The following is a 24,544-nucleotide window of genomic DNA, read 5'->3' on the forward strand; positions in this document are numbered from 1 at the left end:
GAAGGGTACCTTTGATGTTCACTGCGTTTGTGGGTTCTTGAATCGTCTGAAGTGGTACATTATGTGTACTTGGTCTGAAAAGAATAGGCTCTTTGGGCCGTTTCTGATCGCATTCCTGTGATGAAAACACTCGAGGCAGATACATAAACATTGGTTGAGGGATTTGTTTTTTTCAGCTGGGGACCAAGCAAGGTATTTTCTCTACGAAAGCTAAGTAGCTGTCACAGTCCTTTATGAGCCATAAAGTAAACGTCCTGTGGGCGAATGCTGAGCTAAGGATGCATGCCAACAAGTGGGATTTTGGTTGGATAATGCAGAGCTCCAGTTTGTTTACCGTGAGCTGTCTCTTGCCTCTGTTAGGCTCGCCTGGAGTGTAGCCTGTGGGGTCTGCCAGCGGTTGAAACAGCATGAAGGACTTGGGGATCACCTTTGGAAAAGTGTATCCAGTAACAATGGGAACTGGTAGGTACAGCCTGGTGTGCAGCAGTGGCCTGGTTCTGACAGCCTGGCAGTTCAGGGTGAGACCTGCCTGTGTGGCAAGGCTGGGGTTAAATCACTGCGCCGGTTGTAGTGGCAGACTGAAAACAACTCAAGCACCATCCACCATCGTTAGGTGCTTTGATCATTTTTTCTGGCTGGTCCCTGTATGGAGAAGAGTCGCTTTGGCTTCTGACCCAGCAAATTCCCAGCTCCTGCATGTTGAGGATGCAGGGTCTGTAACTATGCAGCACTGAGTGTCTGGTTGCTGCATTTTATTCCACTCTTGCACAGATCTACACCTCCATTGCATGCCAAGCAGTGACAGTTTTCCTGTCCTGGTGTGGCACTGCAAATGCTTTTTGTCTCTTGGGTTTGTTTTGTCATTTGTGGTCAATAACCATAAAAACCTAATCAGGTCATCATAACTAATAATTTGTCCCCAGTGTTGCCAGTATCCCCATCACTTTTGCACTTTCTGTTGATGCTTTTTTGTTGGCTATCAGATCTCTTAAATCTTGTGTTTTGTTCTTCACGCTGCACAGGAAAACATTCTGTACCACATCTGCATATGGATTGCCAATCATTGCCCTAATCCTTATGTCACTCACTTTGTACCTCTGTAATTAAAAGTTTTCTCTACCTAGCAATTTGGCTAGTTGGCAAGCTTGGTGTGTGCACAATCATTTAATCATCCAGTGTTTTTTTTTTTCTGGTTAGGTGACTCGAAATTGATCACATTCCTGGCTTGAAATCTCTCCAGCCCTGAGCCATGCCACCTCTGCGCCCTTTGAAGGTTCTTGCAGCCCCCTGCTCCCTGCTGCCGCATGAACCTTAGGCTGTCTGTGATTGTGAAGGGCCTGACAAGTGCCAGTCTTCAGGTTTGGGTTGTGCCAGTGCAATTTTACTGAGTTAAATGTACTTTGGACTTTGATTAGTTGCTTGGTTTAGCCTGATCATTGGAGTAGACACTGGGCAGTGCACATAACCACAGGCAGGTAAATAAGGGGAGAACATAACTGTTCAGGGCAGGCTTGTGTCCTTCAGGGAGCTTTACTTTCTGAGTACTGGGTGCTCCAACTAAACTGCACATCATTTATCTATTAACTTACAGTGAGCATTTATGATTATTTGTCTTTGTTAATGGTGAAAGAACTGACTTCTGAACAAAGAGTAATTGCTAATGGTGAAGCTTTGCAAAGTGCCACCCAAAAAACCCAGCTGAGAAGCAGGGAGGTACAGATTCCTGCCCCGTGAAAGGGTGTAAGCAGAAGTGGAATGCCAAGCACCTGGATGGTGGAAGGCGCTACGGGAGGAGAGCAGGTCTTGAGCAGCCTACGCAGGCAGAGCTGCTGAAGATGGCCTAAGGCTCGAGCGGGCAGAAAGTCAACCATTCTCAAATGAGGGTCTTGGGAAGTGTAGAGGAAAGCCTCTTCTGATCCCAAATCGGGACAAGCCAGCGGGAACCCTGCTAGCGGTGATGAATATCTCGCCCTGGCTGATGTCGGTCACTGGCAGAGCAGCAGCCTGCTTATGGAAAGGAGCTGGTGGTTCCCGCATTAACGCTCCTGCTCTCTTGAAAAACGATGGAAGCCCCACCGGCCTGCCCTGCTTCGGGGCTCCGAAGCACGTCCCTGCTGCGACTTCAGTCCCGGTGCTCCCCGTCCGGCTGGGCACGCCCGCTGCCCCTCACACAGCGGCCCGGCCCGGCTCCCTCCGGCCGCGCTGCCCGCTGCCCGCTGCCCTCACGCTCGGATGCACGGAGCGAGGTCAAGCATTGCAGCTCGTTAACATTCCTCCCGGTTGCCGAGGAGACGGCTCCCCGCCGCTGGTGATGGCCGCCGGCAGCGGCCGGGGGGACCCCGGCGGGGCGGGGCGGGGGCGGGGCCGGGGGCGGGGCCGGCCGCCGCTCCCCTCTCGCCAGTGGCCGCGCGCGCCTGACGTCAGCGCCGGCAGCGCCTGCACATGGGCACGCGGCCGGGCGCGCGGCGCAGAGCGGGCGGCGGCGGCGGAGGAGCTGCGCGGCCCAGGGGCCTCTCCGCGCTGCCCGGCCTGCAGGCGCCCCTCGCCAGCGGGGCTCGGCTCGGCGCGGCTCGGCTCGGCTCGGCGCCCGTCATCGCCTTTTTCAGGGCGGCGCCCGCCAGAGGAAGGGGAAGGAACCGCTGCCGTGCCACTGTCCCGAGGCAAAGCCCACCATGTCGCGGCCGCTCCCGCTGAACCCCACCTTCCTACCTCCCACCTACGGGGTGCTGAAGTCCCTGCTGGAAAACCCGCTCAAGCTGCCGCTCGCTCACGAAGACGGTGAGGCTTCCCCGGGCAGTTCTGCCTCCTCCGGTCCCCCGGGGACTGGCCGTGTTCCCCGCGGGCCCACTCACAGCCCGGCCCGCTGAGGATCGGCGCTCTGAAATGGCGGTCCCCGTCCTCCCGTCACCTTCGGGACCGCTGCCTCGCTTTCCCCTTTTTTCCTTCCCCCCGGTCCCCCCAAGGCGATTAAGTAGTGGGATGGTTTCGGTGAGGGCACTAGCGGGGAGCGCTGCCGGCCTGACCTAACGGCAGGCGCTCGCTTGGAGAAGCCGCGGGCACGGCTCCGGCCGCCTGCAGCAAAAGTCATGGGCGAGATCTGCCCCAGCCCAGGGCTCGGGTGGAGGGGTGCGGGCACCGCGGCGGCGGCTAAGCCCCTTGGGCTGGGGCCGAGCTCTCGTCGCGGGCTCCCCTTGGCTTCCCGGCCGGCCTCTCCATACCGCCCGCCCGTCAGAAACCGCCCTCCGGCTGAGCTGGTCCCATATAGCTGAAGGATGTTCTAACAGCAGAGAGTTCCCGCTGTTCTGGGGAGCTGAGGCAGCAGGGACATCCCTGCCCCTTGTATTTCTAGCGAGTCAATGATCTGAGAAGGGTCCCGCAGCGCCCGGGCTTTGCGTGCCCTCAGCTTTCCGCGGTGAACTCGCTGCCAAGCCGCTCGCAGGATTTCCCGGCGCTGTCTGCAGCCGAAAAGAAAACGCTGGGGAAGGGTGGTAGTCGGCAGGAAGCTTTATTGGCTCAGATTCCTTCAAACCTTACCGAGGAATTAAGTATTTCCCTTCAAAAATGTGCCGAAATCACCGAGTATTGTAGGAGCGAGTAGGAAGCATCTGAACTTCTGCTTTGCTTTACCCTTAGATGTCTTACTAGCTTTTCTGCGCCTCAAAACATGTATTCTGTCAGCCTTCACTGCTGCTGTAAGTTAGGAGCTCACAGCAATGTTAAGTACTGAATTTGAGGACTCCTCTCCTTGTTTAAGGGCCTGCGAGAGAAGGACTGTACGAAAGACAGTACAGTCTGGGGTCATTGCAGCTGTTCTCAGCAGAATACAGCACATTCTCCAGTGTGCTGCCACTGAAATACTCACTTTTAAGTCTGCTCAGTGCTTATTGAAGCTGCCAGACCTTGAAGCCATGTGTGCAGTGGGTTTATTAACTAAAAATGAAGTCTCAAAAGCAGGGTTGGGATCCAGCAAAGGTGCGCAGTTGCCGTGACCCTTCCGTGGTGTAACATATGGATTGCACTGAAGGAGCTGTTTTCCCTGAAGCCAGGGTTCCTTTACAGCAGAGGAATAAGTGAAGAGGTAGCTTGGTGGTGTGACTGCTTAGCTCTTACATCTGCCTTGTGTGTTTCGTTTAAGCATTCGGGAAGGAAAAAGACAAGGAGAAGAAGCTGGACGATGACAGCAGCAGTACCACAGTCCCTCAGTCAGCTTTCTTGGGCCCAACATTATGGGACAAGACACTGCCATACGACGGAGACACTTTCCAGTTGGAATACATGGACCTGGAAGAATTCCTCTCAGAAAATGGCATTCCACCCAGCCCGAACCAGCACGAGCATAGCCCGCACCAGTCAGGTCTCCAGCAAGCTACCTCAGCATCACCTTCTGTCATGGACCTCAGCAGCAGGGCTTCTACTTCAGTCCACCCAGGCATGGTGACGCAGAACTGCATGCAGAGCCCGGTCAGACCAGGTAACTCAGCCTGCAGGGCCTCCCAGGGGTTTGGGCGTGAGCCCTGCTCCTCCCGGGCAAGCCTTCGCCTCTCCCCGTGGGGGTGACAGGCTGCTTAGAGCCGGGAGGAGTCAAGGCTCCCACCCTCCAAAAAAGAAAAGTAACAGCTCCAGTTACTGTTAAGTTGGTGCGCTGAGATTTGTGTTTAGAGTCTGCCAGGAGGCTATGGGAATTCCAAGGAAATGTGTGCTGGGCTTTTCTTGTGGGTAGCCTAGCTGTGAGCAAGCAGCAGGGTCACAGACGGAATGGGTGCGGGTGCTAAACGAGCGAGGAGAAGGGCTCTGCGAGGGAGTGTTCCTCTGGCCAGTATTTGAGATGAGAGCACAGGAGTGGGCAGATAATTTCTGTTTGAACCTTTGCCTGTTGCCTCCCTCTCCTTATTAAGCAAAGCAAAATTTGCCATGGTACATGAGGCAGAAAGTACATTTTGGAACTGCATTATAATCTTGGGAAAATCAGCATCAGCTCTGGCCTGAGTTGATAGCTCGCATCCCATAGTCACCTTAAGCTGTAGGAAAAGAAAGCATCGTGGAGTCCAAGTTCTGATTCAGTGCATGATGTTGGTGGAAGTCTTCTGTTAATTTATTAGCCCTTGAGATCATCTCTTAAGTGACATTGCATGAATCCAGAGTCACTGCTCTGGCTTGACACCAGCGTGGTTGAGATCATGGTCAGTGGAACAGTGTCAGCACTGAGGTTTGGAAAACATGGAGCTTTGCCTTTTAAAACATAGCCAAAAAAAGGCCAAGTCTGACTTAGTTCTTCTGCTCTTCTGCTCACACATGGTTTGCTAGAGCAAAGTGAGCTCCTGGGAGCAGGAAACCACTCCTCTCCCTTCTGCTTTATCATTTGCCATGCTCAGCATGCGAAGTCATTCTCAGAGCCGCCTGATAAGGAAGCAAAATAAATAAATAGAAGGACTAAAGTTGTGGAGCATGTTGAAATAATGCTACAGACTGGGAAGAGTTTTCTTTCTCATGAAACAGGAATAACCCCCCCACACACACAAAACACCCCAGATCTGTCCACAGGCTCCTTGGCCCCTAGTCAGAGGCATGTGTTTGGTTGTGGATTTCATTTGCTTTTACTTCATGTGGGCTTGACTTGGGCTTGTGTTTCGGTTTTGAGGCATTTTGTGGTTAACTAATAACTAATAACTCACAAAGACTCCCAAAGTTATAATCTGCTTGGAGTTGGTAAGAGCAGAGAAGAAAACCCTTTGCTTTCCCTGAGCCAGCTTCAGGACGGTGCCTGTCTGCTGCCACACCATTTTCTGTGGCACAGACACAGAAAATGAGAAGCAGATAATCTGTCCTCATTCTTTTTTTTCCCCTCTCAGAGGAGCCTGGTTAGGAGCCAAGCTTCTAACGATCACCTGTCAAAATCTATTTGTGATCAGCTGCCCCTCTGACTTTTTCAGTTCATTGATTTTATTTGTTGGAGTTTTTCCCAAGCTGTTTGTGGCTCAGGGTTCCAAATTTCTCTTGCTAAAACCCTCTCTGCTTTTTTACTGTTGTAGAAGGAATGGCATCCCTTGAAGCAGGGTAAAGCATTTGAGGTTCAGGTATCCTCCATGCCCATTTGCCTTAAGAATAATGCAGTTTTGAGGCCAAATGTGTTTGTTAAATGGGAGCTGATCCCATTTTTAGTATTTTCTCTCCACCCCTATTACAGCTGGGCACAGAATGAAGCACTATGACTTGGCTTATTGTCAGATGGTTGGCATTTTTATGTGCTGTAGAAAAGATCTAATTTGAAGAGATCATCTGAAGAGTTTAGCATCTGAGCAAGTTTTCAGTAAGACAGTAGATAACAAGTTTTTAGTCCAAGTGAACTAAATCACGTTTAAGGTTCTCATAAAAGTGCCAAGGCAAATGTGCTGCTTGGAAATATAGAAGTTGGGCTTGCAGGTAAATGTTCAAATCCTGGGAGTGAAGCCTTTTGGTTAGAGACTTAAAATGCATCTTTTCAACTGTTACTTTTCATTGCTGTGAGCTGCTGGAGTGTCGTGGTTTGTATTGTAACAGGCAGCACAAAGTACACCCCCCCAGTACAAATCAATCCCTGCTCACCACCTGCTTAAGGAAGCTGATTTTTGGTTTAGGAGACAGTAATGGTAAAAATACTTCACTGTGTCCTCTGAGTTATGTCTTGTAATGGAAGCCTGCCTGAACGTGTGGACTCTGGCTGAAGCAAGGGTCAGATCCTTCCTGCTTGTGTCGTATCATGTGCAGCTGCTCACAGCCCTTACCTGCGTGTCCCGTGGGCAGGGAGGATGCACACATGCACGTGGAGCTCCAGGTGTGACTCATGATGGACGTGGGGTGGCTTGGACCTAGAGGGTCTGTCAGAGAGCGGCTTAAGATTATTTCATTGTGTGTGTGAAGCAAAAGCCTTAGCAGTCTTTAGAAGCTGATGGCATTGCCCAAATCTGGATTTTACAGCATCTGTGGAAGAGTCTGAATCATAGATGGGTCTGGGTTGGAAAGGACCTCCAAAGGTCACCTAAACCAACCCCCCCACGAGCTCCCCGTCTGTAAATCTGCGTTGGTGCTCACTGAGAAGTGGCAGCAGGCTCAGGAAGCTGAGCTCGCCCTGGCTCCGAACCTCCTCCTCCTCCTTGTTTTTGTTTGAGGTTGGTTGGTGTTTTGTTGTTGTTGGCCTTTGGTTGGTGTTCTTGTTTGGGTATTTTTCTGTTTATTTGTTTAGGGTTCGGGGTTTGGTTTCTTTCCTTAGAGGTAACAATCATCAACACCACAAAGGTTCCTTATCAGTGTTACTTCTGTATTTGCAACTCGAGTTGTCTGGACTGTGTGATGGAAAAATGGCTAAGCTCAGCAGTTTATCATCTGCTCTCTGGACCTCCAGCGAGGAATAAATCCAAACCCTGCTTCTGCCATGGGTTTCAGTTCAGGGAATAAACACATGGCAAGTACTGGGTTTTGTTTGGAAGAGGAGGGATGCAGGGTGGTGGCTGTTCCAAGAGGGGCATCTAATGCATTTCTCTTCCTCACTCCCAATCCCAGTTAATGTACCCCCCCTAACATTTTGCTGTGTTTTAGCGTTGCAGACCATGTGAACCTCTCTCTGGACTGGCTGCTGGTTAGTTGGTTGAGACTTGCAGTGTTCTTCTTGGGGGAAAAAACAGCTTTTATAAATGCTGCATTTGGAGTGGCCTGTTCCTGCAGTCACATCCTTGTGGCTCTTCATCTGTTACACATCTTGTGTTGCCTTTGGCTGCTTTTTTTGTTTTGTTTGAGGGTTAATCTCTGTTTCCTTGAAGGAAACCTGAAGTATTTGTAGCTCTCTGTCAAAAGAGGTTCACATTTTGCAGGTGGCTAGTTGGGGATTGCTTTTGCCTGTGTCTCTTTGCTTGTGTAGTGCTTGCATGGGTGAATGGGGCAGCTGCTGTAAAGGGTTTGGACAGTGAAGTTCAGAAGCATCAGCTAAGGCTGGTGGGAAAGCCTAAGTGAGAAGGTCTGGGGCAATTTTGTGGTGTAGGCCTGAATCTTCGGTTTGCTACCAAAGTCAGGTCGTGTTGCAGGGCTGCTCTGACATGGTGGCAGCCCCAGGCAGGCTTTCAGAAACTCCCGTTCCTTGCCTTCCTGTGGCAGTGGTTTCCAGGCTGTGTTGCTTGCATGGCTGACTGCCTTAGACTGACTGCAAAGGATTTGTCAGAAGTTATTTAGGGAAAGAAAAATCAAAGCAAGCTGCAGAAATGCACCTTTGTGCAGTATCTGAAGTCTTTGGATGGGGGAGAGGATTTAAAGGTGCATGAATCAAAAAGGTGAGAACTATGCCTGTGTGTAATGTACTTACACCTCCTACATCCCCCCAGAACACAGAGATTTGGTTAAATTCCATGTTAGATTTCGGTAGAAGAAACTTCTTCGCTGGAAGGGGCTCCCTGGAGAGGTGGCCAAATCCCCATCCCTGAAGGTGTTTGAGAGCTGCGGACATGCAGTGCTGAGGGACGTGGGTCAGCACCAGCCGTGGTAGAGCTGGAGAATGGTTGTGCTGGATCAGTCAGGGTTGGAAAGGACCACAAGGAGCAGCCAGTTCCAACCCCCCTGCCATGGGCAGGGACTCCCTACCCTAGATCAGCCTGGACTTAAACACCTCCAGACATGGGGCCTCAACCACCTCCCTGGGCAATGATCTTAAATCTCTTCCCGACCAAAACATTTCCAGGATTGAGCTGAGATCTTTCACCACCTGGAGCTCAGGCTCATCACCTCCTGCTGCGTGCACGGACGCTGAGCTGTGCCGGTTGACACCAGGCCTGCTAGGGGTGGGTTTCAGCCTTTTCTGTCGCCTCTCGCCTGTGACAGGCAGCGCAGCCAGCTGGGAGAGGTTCGTTCTTGCTCCATCCAGCCTCTCCACCGCATGCTGGGGATGCCTTGGCGAAGGGGCAGCCCACAGAAGGGTGTGTGTGCAACACTCCCTTTATTGCAGTCTTCCTTCCCCGGTGTTTCTTAACGTGACCTCCTCTTCCAGCACAGCCTTTGTAGTTTGAAGGGCAGCATTCCCGGCTGGCAGCTCCTACCAGGAGTCCTCTCCCAGGCTTTAATCACTGTTTACAAGCAGCTAGTGGGTGTCGCATGCGGCGGGCAGTGCGAGCCCCTTCTCTCGGCAGCCGAAGGGCTCCACCTGCAGCGCCCGGAGCGGCTGGGAACCTCCCGACCTTTGCCCGCCACGGGAGCACGGGGAGCGGGCGGCGCCGGGCCGCGGGCGGCGGTGCCCAGCGGCGGCGCTGCACATTGGCACTCACGTGAGGCCCGGGGGCAGCCTCCTGCCCGACCGTGTGCTGGGGCACGTGGCTGTGCCCTGTGCGGCGCCCGGCAGCGCTGTGCCCGAGCCGCCGCGCAGCGCTCCCGCTCCTGCCGGCCCTGCCTCTGCCCCGCCGCAGCCCCCGCGGGGAGCGGGCAGCGCAGCCGCCCGGACTGCCTCTGCAGCGCGGGGAGAGGCAGGAGCTGTCGAGGCGAGCATTAAAAATAGCCTGTCACATGGTGAGAGGGGAGAAGTGCTGAGCACGGGGATTGTCGGGGCTGGGAGCAGCAGCACTGCGGCTCCTTCGGGAGAGCTGATCTGAATATTCACTGTTACCTGGTGGTTATTGGGTAAATAATTGCTTGGCTGCATGAAAGGACTTGAAGGTAATTCTGACTTCCTGCTGCTTGCTGTTGGAAACATCTTGGGGTTGAGGCTGCACTTTCAGAACGTACCTGGCCTCACTCTTCAGTTCCCATTGGCAATGGTGCTCCCCAGGGAAGTAGAGGCTGCCAGGGGTAGGAAGGGGTCAGAAGGAACAAGTAGGGGATTTTGACCCCTTAGAATGATTTTATTTCCAAGGGTATCTGAGTGTAGGAGTTGGTGCAGTTGGCTAGAAGTAGTGCAGTGTCCCTCTCAGAGCCTTGCTTCCCATCTCAGGGCGTACTGGAGAGTGATTGAATGATCTGTAGTGCAGTGATCTGATTTTTGAGCAGCAAGTACACCCCGAAGCCTTTCATAAAGCAGTGTTAGAGTTCTGAGAGAAGGCCATCAGGAGATGTGTCCGAAGGAGGCATTGATATGACATGATTAGATGAAGCCGCTGGGGAAGGCATTAAACTGTTCAGCCTCTCCATATTTACATGGCAGAAGATTGGCAGTGGTGGGAGCTGGCAGTGGCCAGGTTCTGCCCAATTAATCTCAGCAGCGAGTACTTTGCTCCTCATGTGGTCTTTCTGAGTTCAGTATTGCTCAGCAGGCAAGCAGCTTGTTGACTGCTCTCCAGGTGGAACAGCAAAATGTCACCATTCACTCTCCTGTCATTCATCTTTCTGGGGTTTATTTTTTACGGGGGGAGTAACAGCCCTTGGTGTGCCAGTGGAGTTGCCTTGAGGTGAGAGGGTCAGCTGCAGCAAAGAGAGCTTGGGAGCACTTTGGAACCAGAAGCTGGCTTGGCCAGCTGTACCTTGTGGAGCTGTTCACACAAACGTGATGAGAAGTTGCCTTCTTCTGTGACAAATGCAGTCCATGTTCAGTGTTTCAGCTGAATTCCTCAGCAGAGAGTGCTGATCAGGAAAGAGTATGTCAGCTGAGGTGCACTGCAGAAAAACTCTGGTTTGATCTCTTCTGTATGAAATAGATAATGGGCTTTTTTCCTACCCACAGCTTTCATTTCCTTCAACCTGCCTCTCCACCCTGGCAGCGCAGCAAATGGGTGTGAAAAGCAGCACTGTCAAGGTGCGAGCTTGGCACGCAGATTGCGTAGCTTCTGTCAGCTCTTTTAATGACCAAATGGCAGTGGCCAAGCTGCCTCTTCATCACAGAGCTCCCTTTGGTCACCACAGCTGCCATGGGGAGGGCTGACACTGGTAGGGAGAGCAGCTTGTGATGCAGCTTTGCTCTGGTTTTATCCTCTGCTTTTTTATTTCCTTGCCTGCTCAGGCTCTTCACAGCTCTTCAGCTCTGCTTCACCGAGGTGTTACCAGTCACCTTTCAAGCCAACACAAGTTATTGTTCCACCTCTCCCTGTTCTGACACACTCAGGGCTGTTGTACAGCCATGCTTCCCTGGCCCCCTCTCAGCTGAATCTTGGCCCAGATTTTCATAGAATCAAGCAGGTTGGAAGAGGCCTTCAAGCTCGCCCAGCCTAGCACCCAGCCCTGCCCAACCAACCAGACCATGGCACTCAGTGCCCCAGCCAGCCTTGGCTTCAACACCTCCTGCCACGGCCACTCCACCACCTCCCTGGGCAGCCCATTCCAATTCCAATCACTCTCTCTGCCAGGAACTTCCTAACAACATCCAGCCTAGACCTGCCCTGGCACAGCTTCAGGATGTGTCCCCTTCTTCTGGTGCTGGCTGCCTGGCAGCAGAGCCCAACCCCACCTGGCTACAGCCTCCCTGCAGGCAGCTGCAGGCAGCACTGAGCTCTGCCCTAAGCCTCCTCTGCTGCAGGCTGCACACCCCCAGCTCCCTCAGCCTCTCCCCACAGGGCTGTGCTCCAGGCCCCTCCCCAGCCTTGCTGTGCTGCCCTTCTCCAGACACCTTCCAGCACCTCAACATCTCTCTTGAATTTAGGAGCCCAGAACTGGGCACAGCACTCCAGGGGTAGCCTGAGCAGTGCTGAGCACAGGGGCAGAAGAACCTCCCTTGTCCTGCTGCCCACACTGCTCCTGAGCCAGCCCAGGATGCCATTGGCTCTGCTGCCCACCTGGCCACACTGCTGCCTCCTCAGCAGCTCCTCTCTCCCAGCACCCCCAGCTCCCTCTCTGCCTGGCTGCTTTCAGCCACTCAGTCCCCAACCTGCAGTGCTGCTTGGGATTGTTGTGGCTAAAGAGCAGAACCCTGCACTTGGCCTTGTTCAGTCTCATCCCCTTGGCCTCTGCCCATCCAGCCTGGCCAGGTCCCTCTGCAAGGCTCTTCTAGCCTTCAGCAGCTCCACAGCTGCTCCTAGCTGGGTGTCATCTGCAAGCTCACTGCTGCTGGACTCAATCCCCTGCTCCGCATCCTCAATAAAATTATTGAACGGGTCTGTGCCCAGCACTGATCCCTGGGGAACTCCATCCAACACCAATGCTTAGCTGCTGGTGTTGCATGCTGTTGCTTCAGAGTTCTCAACTTAGAGAGAAAGATCTTTAGCTGTTCATCTTTCTGCTGATTTTTTCCTCTTGATATTATTTGTCACATCATAAAAACTGAGGATCTTGAAGCTCTTTTTTTGGTGTGTGTCCTTTTGTCGGAAGAAATAAAGACTCCAGATTGCTGTAGAGTTCTATAACCTGTGTGTGCATGTGAACTGGAACAGAAATCTGGGTGGTTACTGAACCAAAACCTGACAGGAACCCACAGAGGGATGGATTTGCAAGCATTTAGAATCATAGAATGGTTTAGGTTGGAGGAGACCTCAAAGATCATCCAGCTCCAACCTCCTGCCCTAGGCAGGGACACCTCCCACAAGAACAAGTAAGCAGGTCCTAAAGTGAGCTGCAGCAATAACTCATCTGGAACAGAATCACAGAATTGTTTTGGTTGCAAAAGATGGCTGAAAGAGCCTCCCCTATGGGGCCAGGCTGGAGAGGGGAAGGCTCCAGGGAGACCTTAGAGCAACCTTTCAGCACCTGAAAGGGGCTACAGGAGAGCTGGGGAGGGACTTTTGACAAAGGCTTGTTGTAATAGGATGAAAGGATATGTCTTGAAGGTTGAAGTGGGCAGATTTAGACTTTAGATGAGTAGGAAGCTCTTGACAGTGAGGGTGGTGAGACACTGGCACGGGTTGCCTGAGGGGTTGTGGAGCACAGAAGCACCCAATGTGATCTTTTATCACATTGGGTGCTTTTGTGCTCCACAGCCCCCCTGGTGGTGTTCAGGACCAGGTTGGATGAGGCCTTGAGTGACCTGTTGTAGCAGGAGGTGTCCCTGCCTATGGCACAGGGGTGCTGGAGCTGGATGATCTCTAAGGTTCCTTCCAACCCAAGCCATGAATCATTTGAGTCCAGCTATCAACCTGCCACCACCACGGCCATTAGCAAGGCATCACCCTTAGGTATGTAGGTGTGTGAGCAGGGAGGCCGAAGGACATAAAACAGTTTGAAAAACATTTGCTGAGGATAAAGAATTGTTCTTAAGGGGGAAAAAAAATAAAGGAGCTCTTTTCCAATTAGCCTTAGGGAGCTCAGCTTGGGAGAAGTGCTTTGTTCTGGAACGTGGCTGTGGACAATAGGTCAAAGATTAAGTAATTCATTACAGAACTGGTTGGTAGTCTTGGATTTAGTAAACAAATGTCTGAACAGGGTTCTGCAGCCATAGCAAGAGCCATTACTTTGGGTGGCAATGATTGAATCCTAATGGGTTTTTAAATGCTGGCAAAGCTCCTCCACTTCAGCCTCACTCTTGTATGTGTGCATTGTTGTGTTTGAGGTGGCCTGGTAGCTCAGCAGTCAGGGTACAGATGAAAGCACTCAAACCAGAAATTAAATGTAGCTACTCAGGACTTGAGATTGTAAGGGGGCAAGGGAGGAAACTGTAGGTTGCATTTTGAAGACGTGAAGGAACAATGATGTGTAACTTGTAAACACCAAATGCTCTGCAGCACTCATTGCAGGCAGCAATCACTGTTAGCGCAGCCAGGCTGCTAAATAATGGCTCTAAAGCTGCCTGTAGAAGGCTACATTACTTAAGGCTGCAGAATATAAATCAGGGGCTCAGAAGGAGAGGGCTGCAGTGAAAGGGAGGAGATGACTTCAAACAGTTCAGCCATTTTTCCAGACTCACCGTTTCAACCCTGGGCAGCGAGGAGCCTGCTCCAAAGCCAGCTCTGCGCTGTAGGAACGTGGCACTGAAACCCAAACCCTGTTCCTCCACAGCACAGAGAGGGTTAAACTGCCTTCGTGTGGAGCACCCTGCAGCGATCAGCCACACCACTGTTGCTTCTCTTCGTGCTGCATAGTGGAAATAGAGATGTTCTTGCCATCTGCGAGCCTGCAGCTGCGGCCCCATTTGCAGCATGGGGCATGAGGCTGGCTGCTGTGCTCAGCTCTTGCAGCCCTGCTGCGTGCTGTGAGAGAGGAGCTTTGGGCTGTGGAGTTTGCTCTGGTTCGCTGTGAAAACAAACTGTATCCAGTTGTGCTAGGTCTCTGTGTGGCTTCTTCCTTAATCCTGCTTCATTACTTTTTTTTTAAAGTGTATTGGTTGATTTTAACCCAGTCACAGTCACAGTATTGTCAAGATTGGAAGAGACCTCACAGATCATCAAGTCCAACCCTTTACCACAGAGCTCAAGGCTAGACCATGGCACCAAGTGCCATGTCCAATCTTGCCTTGAACAGCCCCAGGTGAACCCAAATGTGGCAAGTGAGTTGTGATGCTGAAAGAGTGCTTGCATTCCTGAACTGCTGTGGGAGCAGATGGGTGGATAGGGTGGGAATATATTGCTGTGCATTTTCTACACCAGGATTTGCATAAGACCGAGCAGGAGTTGATCTGTTGGAGGGTAGGAGAGGCCTGCAGAGGGACCTGGCCAGGCTGGAGGGGTGGGCAGAGGCCAAGGGGATGAGACTGAACAAGGCCAAGGGCAGGGTTCTACACTTTGGCCACAACAACCCCAAGCAGCACTGCAGGCTGGGGCCAGAGTGGCTGAGAGCAGCCAGACAGAGAGGGAGCTGGGGGTGCTGGGAGAGGGAGCAGGAGAGGAGGCAGCAGTGTGCCCAGGTGGGCAGCAGAGCCAATGGCATCCTGGGCTAGCTCAGGAGCAGTGTGGCTAGTAGGATGAGGAAGGTTATTCTTACCCTGTGCTCAGCACTGCTCAGGCCACCCCTGGAGTGCTGTGTCCAGTTCTGGGCTCCTGCATTGCAGAGAGATGTTGAGGTGCTGGAAGGTGTTTGGAGAAGGGCAGCAATGCTGGGGAGGGGCCTGGAGCACAGCCCTGGGAGGAGAGGCTGAGGGAGCTGGGGGGGTGCAGCCTGCAGCAGAGGAGGCTCAGGGCAGAGCTCATTGCTGTCTGCAGCTCCCTGAAGGGAGGCTGTAGCCAGGTGGGGTTGGGCTCTGCTGCCAGGCAGCCAGCAGCAGAAGAAGGGGACAGAGGCTCAAGCTGTGCCAGGGCAGGTCTAGGCTGGATGTGAGGAGGAAGTTCCTGGCAGAGAGAGTGATTGGCACTGGAATGGGCTGCCCAGGGAGGTGGTGGAGTCTGTGTGGCAGGAGGTGTTGAATCCAAGGCTGGCTGGGGCACTGAGTGCCATGGTCTGGTTGGTTGGATAGGGCTGGGTGCTAGGTTGGACTGGATGAGCTTGGAGCTCTCTTCCAACCTGCTGGATTCTATAATCTGTGTGAAATGCTTCAGGGAAGATCTTGTACACACCATCAGATGTGGATTCACTTGGAGTAACAAAGCAGCAAGAAGCCAGGCTTCAGTGGTTTACTGTCTGTTGGGTGAGTGGGTCACAAACTCTTTCCACCAATGTTCTTCCTTTAAAACCTTCATTCTCTTGAGCCTCCTGATTGTATGAGGCTCAGATGTTCGTTGGAAGAGCAAAGGGACTTTCTGCAAGGGTTTGTTAGTGATAGGGCAAGAGCAGATGTATTGAAGCTGGAAGAGGGCAGATTGAGACTGGAGATTAGGAAGAAATTCTTGACAGTGAGAGTGGGCAGACACTGGCACAGGCTGCCCAGGAAGGTTGTGGAGCACAACTGTGCTCCACAACCTCCCTGGAGGTGTTCAGTTCTAGGCTGGATGAGGCCTTGAGCAGCCTGTGCTGGTGTGAGGTGTCCCTGCCTATGGCACAGGGGTGTTTGAACTGGATGAGCTTTAAAAGTTCCTTCCAAGCCAACCCACTCTGTGAATCAGAGTCTGAAAGTTCTGAAACCTGCTGCAAGGTTTGTAGGCAGCACCTTGAAAGGGCTGAAGGCAGGCGGTAGAGCACTGCTGACCCTCTCCAAGCCCCAGCAGAGTCACTCTCCCTAAAGATGTGCTGAACTTTCAGCAACCTTGCTGGATCTTCTTCCTCTTTTGCAGCAGAAGCTCCCCAGGTGAGACACTGCCTTGTAGTCAGCCAGCTCCAAATCTGAGGGCTGTTATCTTATCGCAATGATTGCAGTATCACTCGTGGGCAGGTGTCCAAGTGACCTTGTGTGTGCCTCCTGCCATTCATTCTCGGCGGTGCGTTCTGGCCGGGGCACTGCGCACAAAGCTGCCTTTGAGGGCTGCTCTCCTCTGTGGAACTTTCCGCTCTGCTCCCAGGGTCTGGGCAGGAGGTGGGTTAGGAGAGAGTAAGAAAGGGGAGAGTGAGAGTGGGCTAAAAGTGCTGAGGGATCAAAGAGGAAAAGCAGGTGGTGGCAGGGTATGCGCTGGGAGGAGGAGGAGGGGAGCCCCAGCGGGGGACGCTTTGTTTCCCTATTGGCTTTTCAGAGTTGTGCAATTTTAGAATTGGATTAACCTGATCTGACTTTGTTTTGCTGCCAGATTAGATATGTTGAGTTTCTTGGCACGGCAGTGGTACAGTACATTGTGTGCTGTAAATACGGGTGTGTCGGGGTGAAGCTGCAGTGACACAACACGCTGGCAGCAGAGCGCAGCCTGGCAGCCGGACCCCTGCTCCCCAGCATCCCCCTCCCTGCCGCTCAGCCAGGCCACGCACAGCTCCTTGCAACCTCTCTGCCTTCCGCTGTTGTTTCCAGCGCGGCACTGTGACATTTTGATACCTTTGGTGGCAGGGAGCACTTAGCTGTTTAGAAGTGTTTGTAGTGACAGGACGAGGGGCAGTGGTTTGAAACTGGAGCAGGGCAGGTTTAGGTTCGATACCAGGAGGAAGTTCTGCACAGTGAGGGTGGAGAGACACTGTCACAGGCTGCCCAGAATGGTCGTTTGGGCCCCATCCCTGCAGGCATTCAAGGTCAGCCTTGATGTGGTGGTGGGCTGTGTGATCTAGTTGGAGATGTCCCTGCTGGCTGCAGGGGGGTTGGACATAGATGAGCTTTGAGGGTCCCTTCCAACCCAACACCATCTGTGAATCTGAGCCCCATTAGCTCTGGCAGTGGCACAAGCCATGGAGTGTCTCCTAAAACAACAAGCTGTAGGGAAAGATGGTCCAGAGCCCTTCCTGCTTTCTCAGGATTGAGTTGGAGAAAGTTTACTGGGAAATGTTGCCTTTATGTATTTGTTTATTTCGTTGTTTAGCTCTGCCCTTTATTTATTTTCCGTTTAAATTGTCTGAGACATTGCCTTGAGCTCAGCTTTTGGAAGAGTGCAAAGGCAGAGGCAGATCTGCAGCAGCCGTGAGTGCCGAGCTGGCTCTTGTTTGGAGCACGCCACAGCAGCTGACTGATGGCAGAGGAGCATTTTCACAGCGCTGGGGGTTTGCTCAGTGGGAGTTTCTCTTGTGTTCCATACATCCCCAGCTGATTTGATTTGGTGTCTCTCATTTATGTGCTGGGCTCGAGCTCCATGGAGTAGCCCAATTCTCTTTGCTTACTGGAGGGGGAGGGTGGAGTAATGACTGCAGCCAGACAGCTAAAGCAAAGTGGCTGGAAGCAGAGCCCTGTGGAGCTGGAGTTCATTGCTCTGGGGAGTAGTAAAGAGTGTGCAGACCTGCACACTGCCAGGGAACTTGCACACTGCCAGGGAACCTGCACACTGCCAGGGAACCTGCTCTGGCAGGAGGGTTGGACTGGATCATCTCCAGAGGACCTTTCCAACCCCTACCATTCTGTGACTTCAGGGAGTGAAAGTATGAACACCTTAGGGCACTGTTGCTTAATTCCACTCTGGGTTTTCAGAAGCCACAGCTACCCAAGCAGGTTCATAGATTCATAAAGTGGTTGGTGTTGGAAATGACCTCAAAGATCATCTTACTAGTTCTGACCCCCTGCCATAGGCAGAGACACCTCCTGCCAGCCCAGGTTGCTCAAGGCCTCATCCGGCCTGGCTGTGAACACCTCCAGGGAGGGGGCAGCCACAACCTGGACACTTCCAACTCTCAGCATCTGAAGGGGACTACAAAAAAGCTGGGGAAGGACTTTTCAGGATATCAGGTAGTGACAGGACTGGGGGGAATGGAGCAAAACTGGAGAGAGTGAGGCTGGAGGTGAGGAGGAAGTTGTTGAGCAGGAGAGTGGTGAGAGGCTGGAATGGGTTGCCCAGGGAGGTGGTTGAGGCCCCATGGCTGGAGGTGGTTGAGGCCAGGCTGGCTGAGGCTGTGTGCAGCCTGCTCTAGGGTAGGGTGTCCCTGGCCATGGCAGGGGGTTGGAAGTGGCTGCTCCTTGTGGTCCCTTCCCACCCTGACTGATCCTATGATTCTCTCAGCCTGTCCCCATGGCGCCTCACTCACACTGGCCAAAACCAACAGAGCCTGCTCTTCCCAGGAGGGATTCTCTGAAGTGGGGGAGGTCTGGTGGTTGAACAACACACACCAAGTAAAGTGGAGCAGGAGGGTGACCTGAACACCTGCATCACTCAGCTGTGGACTTGGATGTGCCAACCAGAAGAGAGTGCAGCACATTTCAGGTTACCCTGCACATCTGCCTTTTGAGGGGTTAAACCACAAGCCTTCAGCTGCAGATGTTGGACAGCTGTGTTTTGGCTGTCTTCTGGAAACACCTTAGCTGGTGGTGTCTCAGCACTTACAAAATCAGGGCATGGGTTCTCCAGCCTATCAGAGCTGATGTTCATGCATCTGCAGGCTACTCTCTGTAAAGGCTGATCTTGGTCTGGGCTTCTCACCATGCTTTAAGAAACCCTGTTGCTGCCTTCCTTACCCATTCAGTTTGCCAGTGTGAGGTGGTTGAAGGCCCTGTTGAAGACTCTGGTAGCTTCTCTGGGGGGGGCTGTTGTGACCACGTGAAGCAAAGCCATTAGCCACATGGGAGGAAGGAGCTGGAGGTGCAGTTCTCAGCTCGTGTGTGTCTCTGCTTTCACCAGCTGCTGCACGTGTCTGGGTCATCCATAACTTTGTTGGCAAATAAACAAAGCTCACTTTGCTGATGCACTGCCGTGGCTGCTGCTCTGGAGTGGCTCTTATCAGTAGCAGGGATGTACTTCTGAGGTCTTGGATGTGGAGGCTTTTCTTTCCTCTTCCACATGCAGCACGCTGTCAGGGCTCATGTGCACCTCTGGTGCTGGCCAGGGATGCTGTTTGTTGTCCCTTCCTAAGTAAGTTACTCGCTGCTATCAAGATGTGAAACCTTACCAGCAAGGCAGCTTCTAATCTCCTTAGACGCTGCATGGTTTTTGAGCAAATCCTTTGGCCAAATTGTGTCTCACTCCATTGAGCCCTTGGGCAGCCTGCTCTAGTGGGAGGTGTCCCTGCCCATGGCCAGGGGTTGGAAGGGATCATCGTTGAGGTTCCTTCCCACCCAACCCATTCTGTGAGTGCCTCTGTGTGCAGTGCTGCTCTGTGGTGGCTGTTTAAGTGTCAGCAGCTTCCGAGGCACAGGGGCTGTGTGCCCCGTCCTCTGCTGTGCCACATCCTGAGTGGTCTGAGTACCTCTGATTTTCCCAAGTGTAGGATTTGAAGTCAGTCAGCATTCTGCGTTTTTCAGCTATTGAGGGGAAGCTCTATGATGGGATCACAGGATATTAGGGGTTGGAAGGGGCTCAAGGAGATCGAGTCCAAACCCCCTGCCAGAGCAGGGCCACACAGTCTAGCTCAGGGCACACAGGAACACATCCAGACAGGCCTGGAAAGGCTCCAGGGAAGGAGACTCCACAGCCTCTCTGGGCAGCCTGTGCCAGGCTCTGGGACCCTTACAGTAAAGAAGTTCCCCTTGTGCTGAGCTGGAACCTCCTGTGCTGCAGCTTCCATCCACTGCTGCTTGTCCTATCATAGAATCATGTGGTTTGGAAAAGCCAAATCCAGCCATCAACCTGACACCAGCATGGGCACTGAAGCCCAAGTACAGTGTCCACAGGCTTCTTGGTCCAGTGGAGAATTTACAGTGCCTTTCCCAAATCAAGTCCTGTCAGGGTCTGCAGCCTTGAAGGATCTGATGGTGTGCACCTCCAGCTCCAGGGGAGTGCCCAGCGCTCAGCACCAATACCAGTGAACTCTGGTCACAGCACACTGCTGGCACCACCACTGCTCAACAAACCCCTTCACTGAATGACCCCATCTTGAATACTGTGTTCAGTTTTGCACTCCCCAGTTGAGGGACAGGGATCTGCTGGAGAGAGTCCAGCGGAGGACTATGAAGATGATGAAGAGACAGGAGGGCATGGCTTATGAGGAGAGGCTGAGGGCCCTGGGGCTGCTTAGTCTGGAGAAGAGAAGACTGAGAGGGGATTTGATAAACATTTGTAACTCTCCGAGGGCTGGGGGTCAGGAGGGGGGGACAGGCTCTGCTCACTGCTCCCTGGGGTAGGATAAGGAGCAGTGGATGGAAGCTGCAGCACAGGAGGTTCCAGCTCAGCACAAGGGGGAACTTTCCTGTAAGGGTCCCAGAGCCCTGGCACAGGCTGCCCAGATTGCTTGTGGGGTGTCCTTCTCTGGAGCCTCTCCAGGCCTGTCTGGATGTGTTCCTCTGTGACCTGTGTTAGATAGGATTGCCCTGCTGTGGCAGGGGGACTGGACTGGATGATCTCCTTGGGTCCCTTCCAGCCCATGACACCCTGTGTAAATATCTTTGCTGCCCTTCAGCTCCCAGCCCTTGGGCGGTGGTTTCCCACTTGCTCGTTTTTCCGCAGGCTGCTGATGTGCAGTGTGAGGCTCCCACCTGGGCGAGGGCAGGGAGGCAGCCTGGCCCCGCGGGCTGCCCCATCACGCGTCCCGGAGCGTGTTGGCTCTGTGCGGCCAGGCTGGGGCTGGCCGAGCGCATGCAGTCAGGCTCCGGGCTGCTGGCCAAGCTTTTGGTTCACTTTGGAGCTTGCAGCCACATACTTGCTGTTTGGCAGGACATCCACCGGGGTATATTTGGATAGTAATCTAGCATTGTTTTGCCGCTTTTTGGGTTTGGGTTCTTCCCTCCCCTTCTGCTCTTTGTTTTGGTGGTGTTTTTGAATGCACAGAGCCAGTGTGATCCCCACACTTGGCCCGGGCCAGCCCGGGCTGCTCAGCCTGCACCGTTATGTGTCTGTGTGTGTGTGCTCTCAGAACTCGCAGCCATGACCTTTGATAAACATAAGTCAAAGCAATTAACTTTCTTGCATTGAAAACTTGTGGATGTCCTGCCCTTTGCCCCCGGTGTGCCGATAAGGGAGCTGCCTTGTTACTCTTTCCAAGATCAAAAGCTTCACCGGGGTTTGATGGAAGTCCAATCATGGAAGGAAGTAGCTGTGCTGCAGCTCCCAAAATAGCAGGAATTGTTAAAATAATCAAAGGGTGTCCTTGGGTGTCTTTATCATAGTGAAAACTTCTTTTAGGGGGAAGGGGGTGGCTTTCCTCTGGCTTTAAAGTGAAAACACTAGCAAGTGCCCTGGGAAAACAGGGGTGTGCTGTTAGAGGAACAAGGATTCCTCTCTGGATTTCTTACTCCAGTCTGCTCTCCACCCCAGGCTCGCCTTCCTCTGAAGCTGTTTGCAGGCAGCCTGACTCATGCAGGAAAAGAAAGCTGGATTTGATTTTGAGCTGTATGGGAGGCTTTGGGTTTCAGGGCATAGAGGCTTTGTGATGCCAACTCGTTTCTTCCTCTGTGAAACAAAAAGGGGCTGCTCAGAATCCAGCCTGCTTTGGAAAGCTGCCTCTGGGTTTGAAACTCCACCAGCTTCGAGGGCAGCCTCCTGAGAAAGAGGAGTTCAGGGAGACTCAAGGCCTGGGGAGGGAGCACAGAACATGACTGCAAGCAGGGGTGTTTGAGGAGCAGTTCCTGTTATTTGATGAGAGGACCTCCCAAAGGTGGGGGCTGGGGTTTGCTTGGCTTGTTTTACACAGGCAGTGCTGAGCCTGTGAGTTGGGTCCTAGGGTAACGTTGTCAGACCCTTTGAGCTGTGTCCGGGCAGGTCAGTGCTGGCAAAAGCTGGACTACTTCTCCCCAGACCTGAGCATTGTGCTTTAGCATATAAATGTACAGCTTCCTTCTCAGGCTTTTCCAGTGATTGGCATTGGAATGGGCTGCTCAGGGAGGTGGTGGAGTCTCTGTCCCTGGAGGTCTTCAGAAAAAGACTGGATGAGGCACTTAGTGCCATGGTCTGATTGATTGGACAGGGCTGGGTGCTAGGTTGGACTGGATGAGCTTGGAGCTCTCTTCCAACCTGGCTGATTGTATGATTCTGCATCATCACAGAATCATAGAATCATATCTCAGGGTGAGGAGAGCCAGGAGGAAGGGCCCTGTGGTGAGACTGTTGTCTGGTGTCAGCTGTCAGAGCTTCATTCAGGGAGGGAGAGCTTGGTTCTTGATTTTAAACCTCAGCTTTTTACAGGGCCCATTAGCAGTTGCAGTGTTAGTTGAAAGCTCAAGGTGAATAACCAGAAATGAAGATGGTCTTCTTGCCCTGGTTGCTGTTGGAGCTGCGTTGGTGCTGATAGAGCTGTAACTGGTTTGAACCTAGGGCAGGATTTTAGCAGGGGCAAAGCTCAGGTGCTTGCACACAGCTGATACAGGACGAGACAGTCCCCACCTGAAACCAGCCCTCCTCTGCTTTCCTTTCAGCCAGCTGGACTCCAAATCACTCATTACTTGAGCCAAATCTTTGTGTTACAGATAAACTGTATCAAGTGACAGGCCCAGGGGGTTGTGCAGATCCAGTGAAGCTCTATGATTTGTCACACAGACCTTCAGGTCTACAATTTTCCTAGCCGCTTGTGTTACTAGGACAGGATCTGTTACTTCTTCATTTGAACCTTGCTGTTAGCTTGCAGAGGGAATTATTTACTTTTTCTTCAGCCACATTTTTGAGTGCTGTGTCCAGTTCTGGGCCTCTCAATTCAAGGGAGATGTTGAGGTGCTGGAAGGTGCCCAGAGAAGGGCAGCAAGGCTGGGGAGGGGCCTGGAGCACAGCCCTGTGAGGAGAGGCTGAGGGAGCTGGGGGTGTGCAGCCTGCAGCAGAGGAGGCTCAGGGCAGAGCTCATTGCTGCCTGCAGCTGCCTGCAGGGAGGCTGTAGCCAGGTGGGGTTGGGCTCTGCTGCCAGGCAGCCAGGGACAGAAAAAGGGGACACAGCCTCAAGCTGTGCCAGGGCAGGTCTAGGCTGGGTGTGAGGAGGAAGTTGTTGTCAGAGAGAGTGATTGGCATTGGAATGGGCTACCCAGGGAGGTGGTGGAGTGGCCGTGGCAGGAGGTGTTGAATCCAAGGCTGGCTGGGGCACTGAGTGCCATGGTCTGGTTGGTTGGATAGGGCTGGGTGCTAGGCTGGGTTGGATGAGCTTGGAGCTCTCTTCCAACCTGGCTGATTCAGTGATTCTAAGATTTCTTTATTCTGAGCACAACGAGGTTTTCTGTGCCTGTAAAACACTTCAGTTCCCTGCTCCTGCTGGGTTTGGATGGCACTTTGGTACCCAACCTGCTTCACTGCCTTCTGGAAATGTTAGGTATCCCAAAGCCTTGCTGAGGGGTACCTGGGGGTCAGCAGCTTTAGCTGCTCTGAAAAGCAGCCTTGCCTGATCTCTAGGAGCTGCTGAAACTCATCAGGCAGGTTCCTGCTAACCAATTACCAGTTAAGCAGAAGGAGGCAATGTGTTTCTCTTGCTTGCTTTTGATTTGCTGAGTTTAACCCATTCTTTCCCAACCTTCAGTAACTGTGGATGCTCATGGCACTGAGATAACAGCAGGGAGAGGGCCAGAGAGGACCTTTGGTCCTGCAGATGCTGCTCTGTGTGTCAGTGGTGTCCCCTGAGTGGGCAACTCCAGCCTAAATCTACTGCCCTCTGCTTCTTAGTTGAGTCCCACCCAGCATCCCTGACCTGGCTTTTGGACTTGCATTGTAGCAAAATCTTTAACCACAACACCACCACCCCCCCTCCAACCTACCCCCTCCTCACTCCAGACCCAGTACTGAATGTTTCATTGCTGCCAGAGCAGATTTGTTGATTCCCAAACACTCCTGCTGTGTCTTGGTTGGAAGGCTTGAGCTGCTTGCATAACAAGTGCTGCAGATAATCTCAGAGAGCTTTCTAGCAGAGCTCTGGGTTCCATCCACTACATCTTACATGGAGAAAGAAATGCTCAGGCCACAGCAGAGCACTGGGCTGGCCACACCTGGCTGTCTTCTGCACTGAGGTTTAAGAGAGGACATGTGCATGAGTGGCTTAATGGCTCTCAGCACCTCTGGTGTCTGTGTGGAATGTAGGGATTGTCAAGCAGCAAGGCAGTTGTCAAACAAATCATTTAGCTTGGAATGACTGAGATAAGTAAAGGAGTGGGTGGGATGATTTTCTCACTCCCAGTACAGAACAGGAGGATTAAGTGACTTTCCTGGCTGCAATAACCATAACTTGGTGAGTGCTTTTCTTTTTCCCTTCCTGCCCAAGGGACTGGTTTCATGAGCAGCAAAATCTCCTCAGCTCCTCGGATGCAAGAGAAGGCTCCTGCAGCTTCCTTGAGGCAGGGAGTTAGGAGCTCCCTTCACTTACTGTTAGCAGTACATGTGGGTACCTCAGAAGCTGCTGGCAGAGAAGTTGTCAGGAG

The 24,544-nt window shown here is 52.7% G+C and overlaps 1 protein-coding gene across 1 annotated transcript in view; it reads left to right on the top strand.

Annotated features, from left to right (window-relative positions):
• Positions 1–2,465: 2,465 nt before the first annotated feature.
• Positions 2,466–24,544, top strand: part of HLF (HLF transcription factor, PAR bZIP family member) — a 43,284-nt gene continuing 21,205 nt past the window's right edge. The window contains exons 1-2 of the mRNA XM_064150506.1: positions 2,466–2,778; positions 4,136–4,471. Coding sequence (XP_064006576.1) covers positions 2,673–2,778; positions 4,136–4,471 — 442 coding nt within the window. The 5' untranslated portion in view covers positions 2,466–2,672. The remainder of the gene's footprint in view (positions 2,779–4,135; positions 4,472–24,544) is intronic.

The sequence above is a fragment of the Pogoniulus pusillus genome, chromosome 11 (assembly GCF_015220805.1).
Source record: "Pogoniulus pusillus isolate bPogPus1 chromosome 11, bPogPus1.pri, whole genome shotgun sequence".
Classification (NCBI taxonomy): domain Eukaryota; kingdom Metazoa; phylum Chordata; class Aves; order Piciformes; family Lybiidae; genus Pogoniulus; species Pogoniulus pusillus.